The sequence below is a fragment of the Ceratotherium simum genome, chromosome 10 (assembly GCF_057802395.1).
Source record: "Ceratotherium simum simum isolate JZ-2026a chromosome 10, ASM5780239v1, whole genome shotgun sequence".
Lineage (NCBI taxonomy): Eukaryota > Metazoa > Chordata > Mammalia > Perissodactyla > Rhinocerotidae > Ceratotherium > Ceratotherium simum.
In genome coordinates, this window is record NC_141909.1 from 3,164,113 (window position 1) to 3,182,243 (window position 18,131).

Genomic DNA, 18,131 nt, shown 5'->3' on the forward strand with positions numbered 1-18,131 from the left:
CCCATGGACCACCCTGGTTCCGGGCGGCGATAGTGGGGGAAGCTGTGAGTGCGTGTGGGAGGGAAGGGAGTACATGGGAAATCTCTGTGCTTTTGGCTCAACTTTGCTGTGAACCTAAAACTGCTCTGAAAAATAAAGTCTATTTAAAAAACAAAACAGAACAGTCTGTAGTGACAGAACACATGGTTTACCCGAGCTCCTGAGAAGCCCATGATGCCTTCTTCTCCCTTGAAGGAAATGCCCTAGGAGAGAACAGAGAGACCTGAGGATGTGCCCAACACTTCACGCTTTTCCTGCTTAGGGACTCTATTTCTTCGCGCCCCAACTGTGGCCAGCCTGCCTCTCGTTCCCCATGCCAGCTGAGCAGAATGGCGGAGTCCTGGGAAGTCTGTGAGTCTGCCTGGGTTATCATCTTTCCAGGTTGTCACCTATCATCGTCACACAGTAAGTGACGATGGGGAGATCTGGGAACACGGGGCAGGCAGGACAAGGATTAAAGTGAGGACAGAGTGAGTCCGCAGCTAGAGCCCCAGAACAGAAGCCACCACCAAACCCGCCCAGCCCCCTCCACCGGCACATCTTCTCTTTTACAGCGTTTAGGTTCATTTTATGAACTTAGAAAACATTGATTAGCCGGTGTTTATTATGCAAAAAGGAAGACATTCAAAAACTGTTTTCTGAAAAAAAGCGTAAAAATAAATAACACTTTCTTGCTGTACACAAATGGGTTGCAGACCAAGAGTTGGAGGATCATTCTGACCCCTGCACATTCTATCCTTGCAACAGGAACACGGAGAATTTGGGAACTCCCAGGGAGAAGAAGCATCTTTACTGCTCGACTCACCTCTCTTCCCGGTTCCCCCTCACTTCCTTTTTCACCCTGTGGAGAAAATGAAAAATAAGGCATGTCACTAATTCAAGAACAGTAATATTTAAAATCGATCAGGGTTTATGACATAAGGTGAAAAGTACTGAATAAAACTGTAAACAGTGATTATAAATGAATTGTAACAAATGACTCCAAAATTTTGCAGCTGCAAAATTCAAGGGAAAATATGTGCTGTTTCTTTTGGGTTTTCACAAGATAAGTTAAATCATGCGTTATTTTTGATATGATTGCAAGGCTGTGCCTCTTCCGTGAGGCTTCCTTTATGACCCCACAGTTGCAGGCGTATATCAACATCCTTGTGGTGGGAGAATATGCCCAGGGAAAAGTCCCTAATGGTAACATTCATTTAAATAAAACATTATTAGGAGAGTCCTCTGAGGAGAAGACACATTTGGAACATATTAAAACCCCAAGACTGGGCGGGCCTCGTGGCTTAGCGGTTAAGTGCGCGCACTCTGCTGCTGGCAGCCGGGGTTGGGATCCCGGGCACGCACTGACGCACCGCTTCTCCGGCCATGCTGAGGCCGCGTCCCACATACAGCAACTAGAAGGCTGTGCAGCTATGACATACAACTATCTACTGGGGCTTTGGGGGGAAAATAAATAAATAAATAAAATCTTTAAATAAATAAATAAATAAATAAAACCCCAAGGCTTTAGACAGCAATGTCAATTTTATATGACCTATTTGTTCCACTTCTCTTGGTCTAAAATGGTGAAAGAAGTGTGAACGCCAGTTCCTTTTCCCCATCACTGCTAGGACGGCACAGGAGCCCCTGCAGCCCAAGACTGCCCCCTGGAGGCTGGCCAGGCCCCAGCCCTGGAACCAAGCCCAGAAGAGGGTGTGGTTGCAGATAACGAAGGAAGTCTGTTTCAGAAGCTTGAGCATCTCGGAGTGGATCGAACCCGCTCTGGCCCTGCTCCCTCCTTGGCTCCTGTCGTGAAACTGGACAGAGGCCCCACCTGCCTGATGGTCAGGTCACCACCGGGAGCCAGAGTCCCTCCTGGTCCCCACCCTGACGACTCGGTGGAGCCCCCTCCTGCTTGGTTGTCCAGGGACATCCTGCTCTAAACTCAGTGAACACTCAACCCCCTGCTCTGACACGCTTTCCTCTGGCACTCTGCCTCGCACCAGCCACCTCCCACGCCACTGACCACTCAGCCACAGCTGGCCGACTGATCCTGCTGAGACAGTGCTCCAGTGTGCCCTCTCCCACCCACGACCGAGCACCCCAACCCCATCTTGACGGAGACTTGCAAGATGGGAACTGTCTTCTCTGTCTGGGGTTTTATTTTGGTTCCCCTGGATGGTCTGCACCTGACCCTAGATGGCGCGTTTCCCCCGTGCTCCTGTAACCCACTCTGCAGCCCCCTCCAGGTCAGTGTTCACCTGACACAAGGGAGCACGAAGGTGCAGGCAGGTTAAGCGGTCGGTCTGAGCGAGTCAGTGGTAGAGTAGGACGTTGACTTTTATTTCAGACTCCAAGAGTACGTTTTTAATCAAACGAACATCGATAGAAATTATAGAGACGGGCCGGCCCCGTGGCTTGGCGGTTAAGTGCGCGTGCTCTGTGCACCCCTGGTGGCCCGGGGTTCGGATCCCGGGCGCGCACAGACGCACCGCTTCTCTGGCCACGCTGAGGCGGCATCCCACATACAGCAACTGGAAGGATGTGCAGCTGTGACATACAACTATCTACTGGGGCTTTGGGGGGAAAATAAATAAAAATTAAAAAAAAAAACAAAAAAAAACAAAAAGAAATTATAGAGAAAAGGTCAGAAAACTGACCTTGATCCAAAAAAACTGACCACAGTGCTCCACATCAGCAAAGACTAAAAGCAGGTTTATTTGGCAGAATACATTTTGCTCAGCTAGTTCCATGATCTGGCTTTGAATTACGCTCTGACCACTACCTGCGTCTACGCTGGAGACTCCTGTACTTATGGACAGACTCGAGATTTTTCAATGGATTTTTGTGTTGTGTCCAATTCATCACAATTATTTATGATGATGGACTGGTGCACCTGTGTGACTCTGAACAGCGCTTTCATGCACAATTTGCCAGTTCGGTGGTGAGGCCTCTTCCACTTTGAATAAGATCGAAGAAAGTTACCTTTTCTCTTCTCCTTTTTTTTAGTTCAACTGGGAATACGGTCAGTGTTGGCGCAGCCCCTTTACCTTGTACTGCTCTAGGTGGATCGTTTCCTTCGTGGGCCCGATCATGGCGTGGTCAGTCTCCCATGGAATCCCATTGGGTCCTGGCTGTCCCATGTCGCCCTGTGAACGGTTTAGCAAAGCAGTCGTCTTTAAATTGAGAAGGCACTCTCAAGCATGAATAAAAGCACAATCCCACCACAACCTGTTCTTTTTATCTTTGCATGTTACGTGTCACATGTATGCCAATTTTGTAGTGTTATAATCATAATATAAAATAAAAATCATACTATAAAATAAAATGATCATAATATACAATTATTTGTATCCTACTTGCATTAATAATCCTTTAGAATGTATGCATGAAAGTTGTTTACGTTGTTCACAACTTGGGGCTGCATTTGCTTCTGTGGTATTATCTCCTTATGGTGAATTTCTGTACCAGGAAATTATTAGGTCTGAGGGCTAAATGTCTTCATGGTTCCTGATATGAATTACTCTATTGCTCTCCAAGACTGGTACCAAGATAGAAGAAATGCCTAAGAATGAAAGCCTACTCCAGTTTCACCACTACTCCACCAGTTAAGGGTTGTTTTTATAAAATACAAAGCAGGATCTTTAATAAGTATAATATCTCAAGATTGCTTTCATTTGCATTTTTATCATTAGCAAGAAATGCTTTTCTACGTGGTGCAAAGAAGGTGAAACCTATAGATCTGCAACATGACTGGACAACGATTCTTGCATAATATGCTGGCTTCCTCTCCCAGGAACTAACTGATACAAAAAGAAAGTTATTGTCCTTTCTTTTGCTATTTCCACATATAAACTATATAATACAAGTTTGAGCCCAGATATCACACAATATGAACAAGAGCAAACTGAGATGACGTACCAGCTGCAGCAAGTGGTGCTCCACAGTGTATTCTGGACGCCCACTAATACTACACCTAAAACATACCTACCTGTTCCTCTGCCCTTTACCTATCGGGACCATGATCTTTTCACTAATATTTGAATACGCTCTTTGTACATTACAGACATTAATTTCCACTCTATCTAACGTGACTATTCTCTCTTCCGCCCAATGATTTCTTCCTAGATTTTTCTTCTTTTTTATGTTATTTTACTATTTTGTTATATTCCATTGTACACAAGTTTAAATTTTTATGTATTTGGATCTTTCAAAGTTTTTCTTTCGTATTTTTTTTCTATGGTATTAACACAAAGGACAAAGTCTTTCCTCTTCAGACCTGAGCAGTACTGGATTCCATTTTGTGTGCTGTTCCATCAAAAAGCAAAAATGAGAATGTGCAAACAACGAGGCCAGAGGAACAAAGCTCTTTGACAGTGGGTACGTAGGTTTTTCGGTGAGTGCAGTGGGGTTATGTGTTGGTGAGGTTCTACTCATTGGGTGTGGCGCCATGTTAAGAATCTCACACACATGTGATCTCAGGTGATCCTGTCAAAGGCCAGGAGGTCTTTGAATCTTGTCACTGTGGGGCATTATAAAAGTCCATGTGGTTCTCTCTCCTGCCTTTGAGCAGTCAGAGCTGGCCACATCACCTGTCCCTGAGCTGTCTCCATGTCAGTCTGTGGCTCTTGTCTTCTCAGTCACCTCTGGATTCCCCATGGTAGAAGACACCTCAGGGAAATGCCTTGACTTTCTGGGTGCTGAGGACGGCTGAAGTTATATCCAGATTAGAGGTCTAGGGCCAAACTAGACGGTTGGGTTTCACTGCCTTATTGATCCCTAACTATCACTGGAGCATGTTTCATAACTTGGCATTTTAAATGATTATTTCCTATACAAACGTCTGTTTGCAGAGCACCTCAAGACAGCAACGTGGTCATTAAATGATCTATTTCCTAATTTCTAAACACTGCACACCTTCGCTTTCGTCTATTAAATTTCTTTACCTTCTCACCCTTTTCGCCATAAAATCCAAGACCTCTGTTGCCCTGAAAAAGAAATGGTTTCTGTAAGTTTTTAAAAGTCAATAATCACAGTGAAACAAATTTTTTATTTAGAAAAAGAAACCTAAGACCTATCTATTTGCAACATTACTGGACAACTATCCTTGCATAATATTCTGGCTTCACATCCCAGAAACTAACTGACACAAAGAGAAAATTATGTCTTTTGTTTTGCTATTTCCATATACAGTGTCATACAAGTTTGAGCCCAGATATTGTATTACATGAACAGGAGCAAACTGAGATGATGTGTCAGAGGCAGAAGGTGGCCCTTCACAGTGTATTCTGAGCGCTCACTAAGATTAAACCTAAATGATGAAAATTCTGGGGTTCAGAGAAATGATATGCCATTCTTTTAATACAGATGTGCTTTTAAGAAATCTGTATTTTACACTCTCAGCAAAACCTCAGAAATAGTGGACTAATAGCAGTTCTTCTGTCACCTTTGGGAATATTTAACAGTTTGCTTTTTGAAATATTCTATTGTTCAAACATCCCGAAAATCAGAAATTGACTGTGTGATTGATTCTACAACAGCTCCATGTGCTACCCGGGCCAGGGCCCGTGCTAGATGCCCCGCTCAGCCTTTAAGCCTCTGTTCCCCATGATGAGTTTGGATGTCACAGATGGTGGAACTGTCATCTCCTTTGACCAAGGCCCCTACAGCTAACGGGTGGCAGGGCTCAGACTCGGTCCTGGTATTTCTGACTCTCAGCTGCCCGTGCATCATCTCTATAGGTTAGCGTCTTAGAGCATTTCCTCAGGTTCTCGCCCCCTGACTTAGAAAGCAGCCATTTTTTGCCCTGGATCCCATGTTTGAAGATCATGATGCATTCTGTGTTCTGCCTCAGCCTTTTCCCATTCGGGTAAGACAATCCTGATTTCACATAAACATTTCCTACCCTCCTAATGATTTTAGGGGCTGGTGATTCTTTCGGTTTTATCCAACATTTTCATCTTCCTTTTTGCTTAAGAGACAAAGCTAGGCTCAGCGACTCAGCAGGTATTTAACGGATTCATGAGTGAGGCTGCCATGTATGGGAGAATTGACTCCACCATGATGTCTAAAACAAACACATATGAAAAGCTATACTGCAAATTCATGTACGTTAGATAAACAGTACTCTTTTCTTTGACCTCCAAACAACTCTGCTTCTTTCCCAGGGTCTCTACATTCCCATCACAACACAGGATCACGCGGGGCCCTATCTGATCGTTCTCTCTGCAGTATACTGTCTGCCTCCCTCCAATGCCCAGATATTTTCTAAAAATAAAAACAAAGCCTTTAATTAATTTTTGCTTTTTGCTTCTTTCTCACCTGGCTGTGAGCTGAAATCAAAGCACAGAAACACAGGCAGGCTAGATGAGAATGCAATTTCCATGAGCCCCTGCGGTCCCTCTGCCTCATGAGCTGGTTGTCCGACGAGTCACCAGGAAGTGACGGGTCGGGGGTGAAGGCTGTTTGTGTTGCAGCCAAGCAGGGATCTGAGGCGACCTTGGGGCTCGGCCGCCCTGTCCTACATCCGCTTCTCTTGGCTCTGGGCCGTTCCCACCATGCTTGGGGCTGCTAGACAGTGGGGAGCCCAGCAGTGGGGGCAGCAGCCTTAACGAGCTCCAGGCCCGCCCGGAAGCCATGTCAGAGGTGATGGGAGCTGGGGCCTGAGGGTGGTGGCAGCTGAGGTCCCCAGGAGGTCACAGAGATGGGATCTGTGTGGAGCAGGCATGGGAATGTGCAGGCTGGGAGATGTCCTCAGCCATGTGCAGGCCACAGCATGGTCCTTAAACGTTGGTAATGGTAGCCCACTATTTCTGACTCATGTCAAGTTTTAATCAAACACTTCCCTTCCGACCTCCTACCGTTCATCTTGGACATTTATCCAACTTTCCCAGGTCATCCTGAACCCTAGATCTGTCTCCAAGTTCTAACAAGCCACCTACTCTGTTGTGCTCCAACCAACGTAATAATCTTCCTCTGATGGAAACGGTACAGCTTTGGGCTCCAGCTTGACTTGAATATCATTGACTATATTTTTTGGAGGCCGACACCAGACTCATGTAGACCCTAATTCTATCCAGGTAAGAAGGCCACCAGCTTCCCTACACAAATATAGCTACATTTTGTCCATTCTTGTAAATTAACACATGGATAAACACGAGCTGTCCCTAAATCTATGCTTCTAATCAAATGTACATCAGTGTGATTTTCATACAATGGGAATGTTATCAATTTGCAAACACCAAATCGTTCAACATATCCACTTAGTTAATGCAGCTGCTCCAGGTGACCACTGGATTTATCCTTGAAGTTTATAACATTGTCTTAAAAACCTACAAAGTGGTCCTCACCGTGAAATAAACAATCCACGGTTGTCAACCAAGTGGTTCTACGGTCAAGACAGGTGGACACAAACACGTAAGTCTCCCCCCGCCCCCAACAACCAACTTACTCGCTGCCCTTTTGGTCCAGGGGGTCCAGGCGGTCCCTGCACAAATACGAAGAAATTTGTAAACTGTTTTCTTTATCCCAGGACCCAGATAACATCTGCTAAAAAGCTCTGGGAAAGCCATTCACTGTATATTTAGAACACTGTGCAGTATGTATAGAGGGCTCTGATACATTTGTTTTGGCAGGGAAAGACTGGAGGGTAGAGGACTGGGGTCAGGCCCAGTTCTCAGGATTTGCCAGCTGTCCATGCACAGCTGTTTCAGGTTTGCTTTTCTGAGTTTAGACTTTGGACTTCACCCATGTCCTAGCTGTGTTTGCTCTGAGCCCTCTGCAAGGTTCCTGGCCTGTCACGGCACAGACCGTCTCTCCTGACTTCCCCTGGGGTTCCCCATCGGGCACCGTCTAGCACTTTTTGCTGGTGGGTCAGCAAATGTTCATGGACAGAATAAATCTACAGGCCAACACTGTAGGGTTGAAAGTCCATCTGCAAATATCACCACGTGTCTTTCTGCAAAGCATTCAGTGTCAACACCACACTTAGGATGAAGTTTTAAAAATGCATAAGAAGGCCGGCCCTGTGGCTTGGTGGTTAAGTGCGCGCGCTGCGATGCTAGTGGCCCGGGTTCGGATCCCGGGTGCGCATCGAGGCACCACTTCTCCGTTCATCCTGAGGCCGAGTCCCACATACAGCAACTAGAAGGATGTGCAGCTACGACACACAACTATCCACTGGGGCTTTGGGGGGAAAAAATAAAATAAACAAAATCTTTAAAAATGCATAAGAAGAACAATTAGTGTGCAAGTACAGAGAAGTGGACAGGCAGGGGGTTGTGGGCAATTTTAATGGCCCATGGGAAGAACTTGAAGCTGTCAGATCAGCTAAAGCCACAGCAGGTACAATCCGTTGTTTCAGATTTCCCTGAACTGTGCATTTAAAGAATCAAACCTCCAAACCGTGTGGTACGTGTGCTGTGAGTAAGCCAACAACTGCATGCAATGGGAGAGCCAAGACTCTCTGGTCACACAAGCCTTGTTTCATTCCATTTGGCCATATCTTTCAGAGGCAGAGGGCTATTTGCAGAAATAACTTTCACAGCACCAGGGAAACTTGCTTTATAGAAAGAAAATTAATTATTATCATCTATAGTCTGAAGGAAACTTACGAGTACTCCCACTCCCAACGATGATATGACTGACTCTTCCTGAACATGTGTGCCTCCATTGCTTCTCAGTATGTGTAGGGAAACTGATACCCCCGCCTCCCTGGATGGCCTCCCTCACTCTTGAGCAATGCTTTTCTGTGAGAAGGTCTCTCTCACCCGTAGCCAAAATCTCTCTTTGTAATTTAAGGTCTATTTGTCTTACTACTAAAAAAATGTGGGAATGAGAGAGTCAGGATCTTTCTTGCAGTAGCCGGTTCATCTCCTGGGGCCCTTGTGTGATGGTGGGAGTGGCCTGAGGGCTGCACAGACACTAGTAATTCTCTTTTCTCCTCCTCTCCCCTCCCTGCAGCAAGCCCTCCTTCATCCGAGTATTTGTCCTGTCACATCTCACTCTATCACTTGATTTGCAGGGGAAGGGAACACCTGCAGACTGCCACTCAGATGGGGTACTAGGGCCATTTTGTTAAGTGATGTCCAATATCTCACTTTCTATAATGGCCATGCCCAGGTACAATGCACCTGCTATAATGACCATGCCCAGGTGTGATGCACCTGCAATGACAGCCATGCCCAGGTGTGGTACACTTGCTATAATGGCCATGCCCAGCAGAGTCCATTTCCTCTTTATTGACCCTGTTGGACTTTGGCCTTCTTTGCCCAGGGATGACCCCTTGTCAGAGCTTGTGCATGGCTGGCTGGAAGGGCCCCAGCCAGCACCAAGTCAAAATTTGACACAGTTGGTAGTGATGTGGTGACCACAAATTTCGAGTCCTCATTCTTCAACCCAGATAGCAGCATATGTGTGCAAGGGCTGACCTGACCCGTTTTGTCTTGATGCTTTCTACAGCGACCAGAAGCAGCACAGTTGTATTGTGAAGCCTTCACCAGCATCAACAGTGGAGAAGCTGCGTGTCTAGGGGATGCCTTGACAATGGTCCAAGAGAGAGCACATGCACCTGGTACTCACTGGTGTTCCTGGAGGTCCAACTGGACCCATCTGTCCCACAGGCCCAGGGCGGCCGGGAGGCCCCTAAAGACAGCAACAGGAGAAGGCTGGTAAGAGAGGTAGACTGGTATTTGGAGTCCTGAGTTCTTAAAGTTTTGCTTGGAATATTCTCTAATAAAAATAAAACTTACCTGGAAACCAACCAATCCAGGCTCTCCAGGTTCACCCTAATTGAGAAGAAATAATTTTAGGAGCTGTTAAGCATCTTTAGATTTAGTTACATTTTATTGCAAGTACATAAAGTATATTGGCCCTAATAGGACTCGACAACGTTAATGACCTAACATCTGTAGTACTGTGAACGTGGGAAAGGGACGCAGCCACAATTAAACTGAAAACAGAGACTGAAAACATCCTGAAGGAAAATAAGATGATTTTAAATTAATAATGATTTGGATGACTCCATCATTCTACGCATTCCTCCACTTCCTTCCTTCTCACACCTTAGAGTTCACCTGGAAACGAACTTTATCAACCGGAACTTACACTGGACCCCTTCATCACACCTCCCGCCTCTCGCAAACTTACCCTGTACTTGTCTCGGTCGTCAACAGACAGCGCGTAAGGTTCGCCTTTCTGCCCTTTGGGTCCTTGGGGCCCCTAAATTCGCACATATATGATAGAAGAAAAAACACAAAAAAGTCAATTAACATTCAGTGCAGTAATGTGGATGATTAAATACTGACTTTCACGGGCAACCCCTAATCGTTCGTATGGCTTATTTAGGTTATTCTGAACACCAGCTGTGACATCCAACCACAGAGGTGAGACTTCTGCTTTCACATGTACCCAGCAGCATCTTTCCATCTAAAATGGAAATACATTCTAGGACTTAAACCACTCTCAAAAACCCAAGTGAATGCTCAGTACACTAATCCTTTTGTACACCAACATGTTATTTTTCTTTGTAATGATATTATTATGTGTTTTCTTTGGCATTAGTGTACTAACAATATTAACACATATACTCTCAAGTACCACTTGTGGGAGAGATACTGGGTCCTTCTTTAAAACTGGAATTGTGTAAAATATACATGATATGTGTATACATATATATATGTATAAATGTCTTTTAATACCTACATACAAAACCAAAATTTTAAAGTAATGGATATATTCACTGATAATGAAAGCTATGATATTAGAATAGACTAGAACATGATGCAGCTCATTGAAAAGTTAAACCACATAAAAAAGAAGTAGCCAATGAGGGGGAACCTGAAGGCAGAGGTGTAAGTATGATGAGAAAGTGATTGGCTTCAGGGGGAAACACGGGGAAGGGTGTTTATGATTGCTCTTCTCTCACCTTAAAAACGCTTTCTTAAACAAACAGTTTTATCAAATAAAATGTTAGTATAACCCTGAATTTGCAATATTTTGGTGGTAAGAGGGTAGCAATATAATGCCAAAAAATATTTCAAGATTCTTTGCCAAGACCCTGAAAATGTAAAGAAGCCACACAATAGATTAATACACGAAAAGTTCTTTCATTAAAATAAACAAACTCCTCCGTTGTCTATGTTGGAGAATGTCATTGTTCTTTACGTCACAACGGACTTGAGAATCTAATAAAGATGGTGACCAATAGAGAATTTTGTCAAGCTTTAAGCTTTTCTATTTTACTATCATTCACTATTTTTTGAATGGGAGCGTGGGAGACAATGAAGTGACGTTCAAGAGACTGTGGGGGTAAAGAACATAAACCAATTATTTTCTATCTAACATTTAGAGAATGACTATGGAAAACGAAGTTGTATGCATCCAGGAAAATCATGCCTAGATGTATGCAGGAAAAAATAGCACAAGAAGGTATGCTTCGTCCTGACCACCAACGAAGGAGAGAGGAGCAAGTTTTTCTCAGAGCATAAGGGTAGGCTTAGTATGTGCCTGCCCGGCCCTCCTGTCGAGTGGACAGGAGGCAACCCACCCTGCTTAGAAAGTTTCCCTAAGACAATGTCTTAAAGGGTCCTGTGCTGGCCTTCTGGGCTCCAGGAAGAGAGCTCAGGAGACGGCATCTTTCATTTATTTCCACCGATGAGTCCCAGCCACCCAGGTTCTAGAGCTGACCCTCCTCCCAACAGCACGTGCCCTGTGATACTCACAGGAGAGCCGGGGAACCCCCCAGGGCCGGAGGGTCCCTGCGGGCCGGCATCTCCCCTGGTCCCGTTGCAGCCATCGTAGCCCGGCGGTCCTCTGGGTCCACCTTGCCCAGGATGTCCCTGGGAAAGAGAAAAGGGAGTGAGTCTTCCAGCCCATAGGTTTTAGCTTTCATGTGACTGTGTGACAAAACAGTTTCAAACCTTCTCCTAAGAGATGTCCCTGGCATGAATCCAAGGGAAAAGACAACTCAAAAAGAATGAATGAATGAACGAATGAAAGAAAGATTAAGTAGACAAGGCACACAGTGCAGTTGTGCGCAGGAGAAAGGCCTTCAAGACAAAGTTCTGATCCCATGTGCTTTGGTGAGAAGTAACCTGTCTCAGCAATTCTCCTGCTTTGCTTCACAGGGTGACTGGGAGGACTGTTTTAGCAGGAACAGGTAAGGGTTGATTTAAAACTCTAGAGGAGGGCCGGCCCTGTGGCTTGGTGGTTAAGTGCGCGCGCTGCGATGCTGGTGGCCCGGGTTCGGATCCCGGGTGCGCATCGAGGCACCACTTCTCCGTCCATCCTGAGGCCGAGTCCCACATGCAGCAACTGGAAGGATGTGCAGCTATGACATACAACTATCTACTGGGGCTTTGGGGGGAAAAAATGAAATAAATAAAATCTTTAAAAAAAAAAAAAACTCTAGAGGAAATTCTAGAAGCAGCTACTCCTTCTCAGAGACAACAAGGATGCCTCTATCAGATGTGCCCAACTAAATTTTAGGTGGTGAGTTTGACAGACCCACATCCTGAACAGGTGAGAGATTCACACCTACAGTGGGATTTCATCAGTGGCTTAGCCAAAGGTAGAACTGGTCTCCTCTTATTTACTTTCTTTGGAAACACTCCTTTTTAGATTTTAAACATGAATAGAAGGCAAGTCAGCTGTTCTGAGATGTCTGGTGGGAAAGGGAAGGCAACACACTCAAATGTCTTTCGAATAACTAGGAGGGTCAGGTTGAGTCTGCGGACATCTCAACCACGTTAATCTGGTTCCAGGAGACACACAGGGGCTACAATTTATGGACTATGAGACCACAGCCTATGTTACTATTTCTTTATACAATAGATGTTTAGGTATATGCTTTCTTATTGTGTAATTTCTTTAAAACTTTGATTTTCTTGATAATAGACTAAACATATATTCTAGAGTGATTTTTGAGGCCATTAGGATGTCTTTTAGATTTACTTTGAGAAATGTGGTTCATGATATATGAAAAAATCCTACATATAGTGCCTGTACCTTGAATGATATCAAGAAATACAACGAGAAAAGCAGTATTTTTTTTTGGTTTGCACATCTGTTTGCTTCAGATGTTCAAAGCCACTGCTTTAACTGGTACCATCAGACAAGGGATTCAACAGGCTTTTCAGTCAACCCTCTGGTGGATGAGAGGGATCCTGATCACTCCTGGAAATCACGGAGCACAATCTCTCCAGCTGTTAGAGAGCCAGCTGTCTGATGGCCTTCAAAGTAAAGCCCTCTTTTTTGGGGTCTCTGAAAGTGGATCCTTCAAATTCAGCCTGAGAAAACAAGCTCTGTAGGTGCTCTGCTCAAGATCTGTGATATTCTAGAAAGCTTTGCTTAAAATGTACCACTGAGTTATTTTTCTTCTGAATTTTCTGTCTGCTGCTAGTCTGTCTTACTCTCTTAGTATTGATCTAAGTCATTTGAAATTGTATATCAATCTGATGTTAGTTTGAAACTGTCCAAAGAAAAATTTCAATTATGTTGAGCTGAACATCTTGTTCAACATCTAATTAGATCCATTTCTATATGATATAACTGTAAGATTTTACTGCATATCACTTTTTATATACGACTTCTAAACAGCTACCCAGGTCCCTCAAACTCGACATTCATTAACTGCTTAGGTCTGGTGGGTGACATCTGATTAACTTATGTGTAGCATCAGAGATCTGCAGTTAAAGAGCCTGTCTGGAGCAGCACCAAGACTCTGTCGAAAGTGATCTGTTATCTGCTCACCATGATCACTCCCCCACGATTACTTCCTCCCTCATTTGTGAAATGTTTGCTTCTGATATTAAATGAGTATGAAGCGGAAAAATAAATTAAAATATGATACAGATTAGTTACAATATCTTTCCATAAAGCCACTCTGTTTAAACTCAGATTTCAACTTCCAGAAGACAAAAACTGATGAATGGTCCAACGAGTTCCAGACAATAGTTCAAAAATGGGCAATTTGGTTTGAGGCACTTGGTAGAAAAATACTTTCATTATTTGTTTAACCCTTGAAATCTGCAGATTCTTCAACTGTGCCAATTTCTCAAGATTCTGACTAACGTGAAAGTTATTTCCTTATTTGTCCATAGCTGTGCGTTGTAATTGACATATCTTTTTGAGCTCCCCATCCAGGTGACGCTTAGGATCACTGGCCACGTAGGTCTCAGGTCTCAGGTCTCAGTGACCGTGGCTTTTTTTCTTTAGCTCTGACCACTTCCTTCTATTGTTGTAAAAGTCTTCCCCGAATGTGGAGTTAAGATCTGAAGAAAAGTGTGAATTTTCCGTGACTACTCTCCACTCATGCCCTTCCTCTACTGTCCTGCAAGGGAGCAGCCTCATTTGCATAGCCTGGGGGATGAAGATTCTCTCTCCCTGTGTGTGCACGTGTGTGCATGTGCATGCGTGTGTGTGCGTGAGCGTGTCAGCACGGTGACAGAGAACATGTGGATGCAGGGTAAGGGTGCAGACATCTGTGTATATGTGTGAGGTTCCTGAAGCAGATGTCTTAAACTTCAGCAGTAGGCAGATGGGGCTGGTCTGAATGTGCAATAAACACATTTATCCCCGAGGCCGGTATCTGCAGGAAGCCGGCCCTGGGAAATCTGCTCAAGGATCCTTGTGAAGAAGGCTGTGAGTCAGGCTGCTTTGTTTATTTTGTTATGCCACAAGAAGTAAAGTAAACTAGGTTAGAAAAACACACATTTTATTGCATTTTGAGATTTTCTCATGGACAAACCATGCCTTCTCGTCTTCTCGTCTACGTGTGGTTACTACAAAGAATTTGAGAAGCCGCACAAATGTTCAGCAGGGCTTCCTACATCCACATTCTTGGCTGCACTACTTTATATTCAGGTTGTCCTACAGTTCAAACAAAACTTCAAGACTGGCTCTTTACTGAGCATCTCTGAGCGACACATTACCTTTTCATTACAAAACAATGCCCAATTTTAGCAAAGTAGCCTCAATTCTGAAGCCAAGTCTAGAAGAACGTTTACAAAGGAAACAATTTGTCCAATATTTGACTGGATTCCAGGAGAAAAAATATGCACATACAGCCCCACAACTTTTATGTTATAAACAAAAAAGGAGGTCTAGTTCAAAATGTTTCTGTAAGTCACAAATGCACTGCTTCACATGTGTACAATGGTTTAAAATTCTAACCTTACGAGAAACTTACAGGAATTCCGTCGGCACCAGGGAATCCAGAGACGCCTCTTGCTCCCTATAAAGAAGGCAGACAAATTTAACGCGGGCCACCTCTCCCACTGCCCTTGATAAAACAGGGGACAGACCGACAGTCGTCTGTACGTACCACGTCTCCCTTCGGTCCTGTGATCCCGGGATGGCCCCTTTCACCCTTGTCACCTTTGCGGCCCTGCAGTCCTGGGAATCCTTGTAACCCTGGGGGCCCGGTGTACCCCTGGGGGCCCACGGGCCCTGGCTGACCCTGTAGAAACAACACACATTCAATTTCCACAATTAATAGCAATGAACAAGCATGCTGAGTCACACTGCTTTGAAAAATTCACTTTTCATTCTCAAAGAGCTATAGTCTCCAGAGAGCACTGCACATAAACCACCATCTGCCACGAGAGCCACAAAGCGATTTCTGGCTAAGAAACAAGTCACAGAGTTTAAAGGGAAAAAAAAACTAAATGTAAGAAAAAATTATCCCAAATTGTGATCCTAATAAAGTGATGTTATTATGAAATGATATTGGGTTGGAAAGAATCAACTTATACTTGGCTTTTTAAAAAAGTCCTTTCAATAAAAAAAGTTCCAAACAAATTTCTAAGGTTTTCTCTCTATCTCAATCTAATGCATACAATAGATAACGGGAAGTGTGTACTGCATTCAGGCATCAAAATGACCCCCAGACGTTTAATGATTAGGTAATCTCTTCTTTGTTCACACACACAGGAGTGTGTGTGCATGCACACATATGGAAAAAATAAAAGGTTTCTGAGACATATAAAAATGTATGTCCATATCCATTAAGATGGCTACTATTAAAAGAAAATTATGTGTTGATGACAGTATGAAGAATTGGGAACCTTGTGCACTGCTGGGAATATAAAATGGTACAGCCACTGTGGAAAAGAGTATGGTGGTTCCTCAAAAAATTAAAAATATAATTCCACCTCTGGGATAATACTCAAAAGAACTGAAAGCAGAGACTTGAACAGATATTTCCATACCCATGTTCACTGCAGCATTTTTCACAATAGCCAAAAGGTGGAAACAACCGAAGTGTCCATCGATGGATGAATGGATAAGCAAAATATGTTATATACATACAATGAAATTTTATTCAGCCTCAAAAAGGAAAGAAATTCTGACACATGCTACAACGTGGACGAACCTTGAGGACATCATGCTGAATGAAATAAGGGAGTCACAAAAGGACAAATACTGTGTGGTTCCACTGATAGGAGCTCCCTAGAGTCGCCAAATTCATAGAGACAGAAAGGAGAATGGGGGTTGGCAGGGGAGGGGAAATGTGAGTCATTGTTTAATGGGGACAGAGTTTCAGTTTGGGAAGATGAAAAAGATCTGGAGATGGAAGGTGGTGATTGCGTAATAATGTGACTGTACTTAAAGCTACTGAATTACATAACAATTGTTAAGATGATAAACTTTATGTTATGTATGTTTTACCACAATAAAAATAAAAAGATTAAAAAGGGGGTTCTATCTCTGTTATTAACGGAACTAATTCATGTATTATAGTTAGGTTTCAATGAACCTCCTAGGTTAGACTAAATTAAAAAAAACAAATTCTATGTCTTGATTCCTCTTTAAATGAATGAGTGTGCTGTTTATTCATCATACAGAACCTTTATCTGCTAAGCCCTATTTGCTTTCACATTTCAAATTCCTATTTTGCCTTTAGATTGAGGGGGGACTGAGCCATTATTTTTAGTCTTCTCTTCTATTGCCTATAAGTAACTTTTTCTACATAAACTGTGCTGCTAAAAAGCTTGTCTGTGTTTACAGAATGTTTATAATCTGTCCTCAGCAATTGAGGGGAATCGAAGAATTTCACAATGCAGCCCACGCTGCAGGATTAACGTCATGACGCATTGGCCTAGTTGGGTGTGGGGAGGTCTCTCCTCTGAATTTCATTATCATTCCTATGTTGCCTGTTTCTGTAGATGTTGGCCCCGGCACGGGGGAAGCAGTTAAGACATTTCTTTGTGGTGGAAGATACATGGAGACTAAGATCTTGGTTGGTAGATAAGACAGGACCCTGCCACCTCAGACAAAGGGAAGGTTTGGGAAGCTCATTCTGGGCTCCCTCTGGACAAGGTCCAGCTCTGCCCTGCACATGTTCCGGAGGAGTCTAGTCAATACACAAATCAGCGGGTACTCAGCCTGATCACAAGCATCAGTACGGAATGGCGAAGCCAATGTATTTAATATCTTTGAAGAACGTGATAAAGTGGGGCTACCGCCACTGTTTGTTTCTTCCTAGTGGAGGAGAACTGTGGTCAAAGACAGACAGCCCTGACCTTGGACATGTCCTATCCCAGGCTCATCCTTGTCTAATGCTCAGGGGTCTTAGTATGCTACATTTGTTGTATGTCTGGGGACAAAACATGCTTTGATTCTGATTTTTATGGATCTTTCCCAGTTGTGCTTATCTTTGTTTTGTGGCTAAGTTAGAACACAGGCTTCCTGTGATTACGGTATATCATGCCTCTAAGCCTTCACATTCCCCTCTTCATGGACAGGCCTGCAGTTTGCTAGTGTTTACAGGGAGCATCCTTTGGAGGATAAAATGTTCCTCATTAGTTCTGTCATTTTTACTGTCCATAAAGTGCGTCTCTATCTGGGGGATTACTGTACAGAGCCATCTGAGGAGGAACATTACTGCTAACCAGAATGGAATATGTGTGTCTTCATGATGGAGAGCCACATTCTTGCCTTGCATCCATTAAGCTCTCCTCAGTTCCCTTTGATGGGGAAAGTGACTAACGACATCATGTACTCATTTTTCTTCAATTGTCAGTAAACTTTTTAATATTTATTTCTTGGATGGGAAGTCTGACTTTTGGAATAAAATTCTAGTCTTTCCTTTTCTGGAGCATGCTGTCACTTGT

At 43.8% G+C, this 18,131-nt stretch overlaps 1 protein-coding gene across 1 annotated transcript in view; it reads right to left on the minus strand.

Moving 5' to 3' along the window:
* The window catches only part of COL4A2 (collagen type IV alpha 2 chain), a 190,436-nt gene that overhangs the window by 63,639 nt on the left and 108,666 nt on the right, over positions 1-18,131 (minus strand). Inside the window, exons 5-15 of the mRNA XM_087435779.1 lie at positions 15,341-15,475; positions 15,206-15,250; positions 11,739-11,855; positions 10,165-10,236; positions 9,768-9,803; positions 9,598-9,660; positions 7,469-7,504; positions 4,965-5,006; positions 3,069-3,167; positions 845-880; positions 192-242 (exon numbers count right to left, since the gene is read on the minus strand). Coding sequence (XP_087291905.1) covers positions 192-242; positions 845-880; positions 3,069-3,167; positions 4,965-5,006; positions 7,469-7,504; positions 9,598-9,660; positions 9,768-9,803; positions 10,165-10,236; positions 11,739-11,855; positions 15,206-15,250; positions 15,341-15,475 — 732 coding nt within the window. The remainder of the gene's footprint in view (positions 1-191; positions 243-844; positions 881-3,068; positions 3,168-4,964; positions 5,007-7,468; positions 7,505-9,597; positions 9,661-9,767; positions 9,804-10,164; positions 10,237-11,738; positions 11,856-15,205; positions 15,251-15,340; positions 15,476-18,131) is intronic.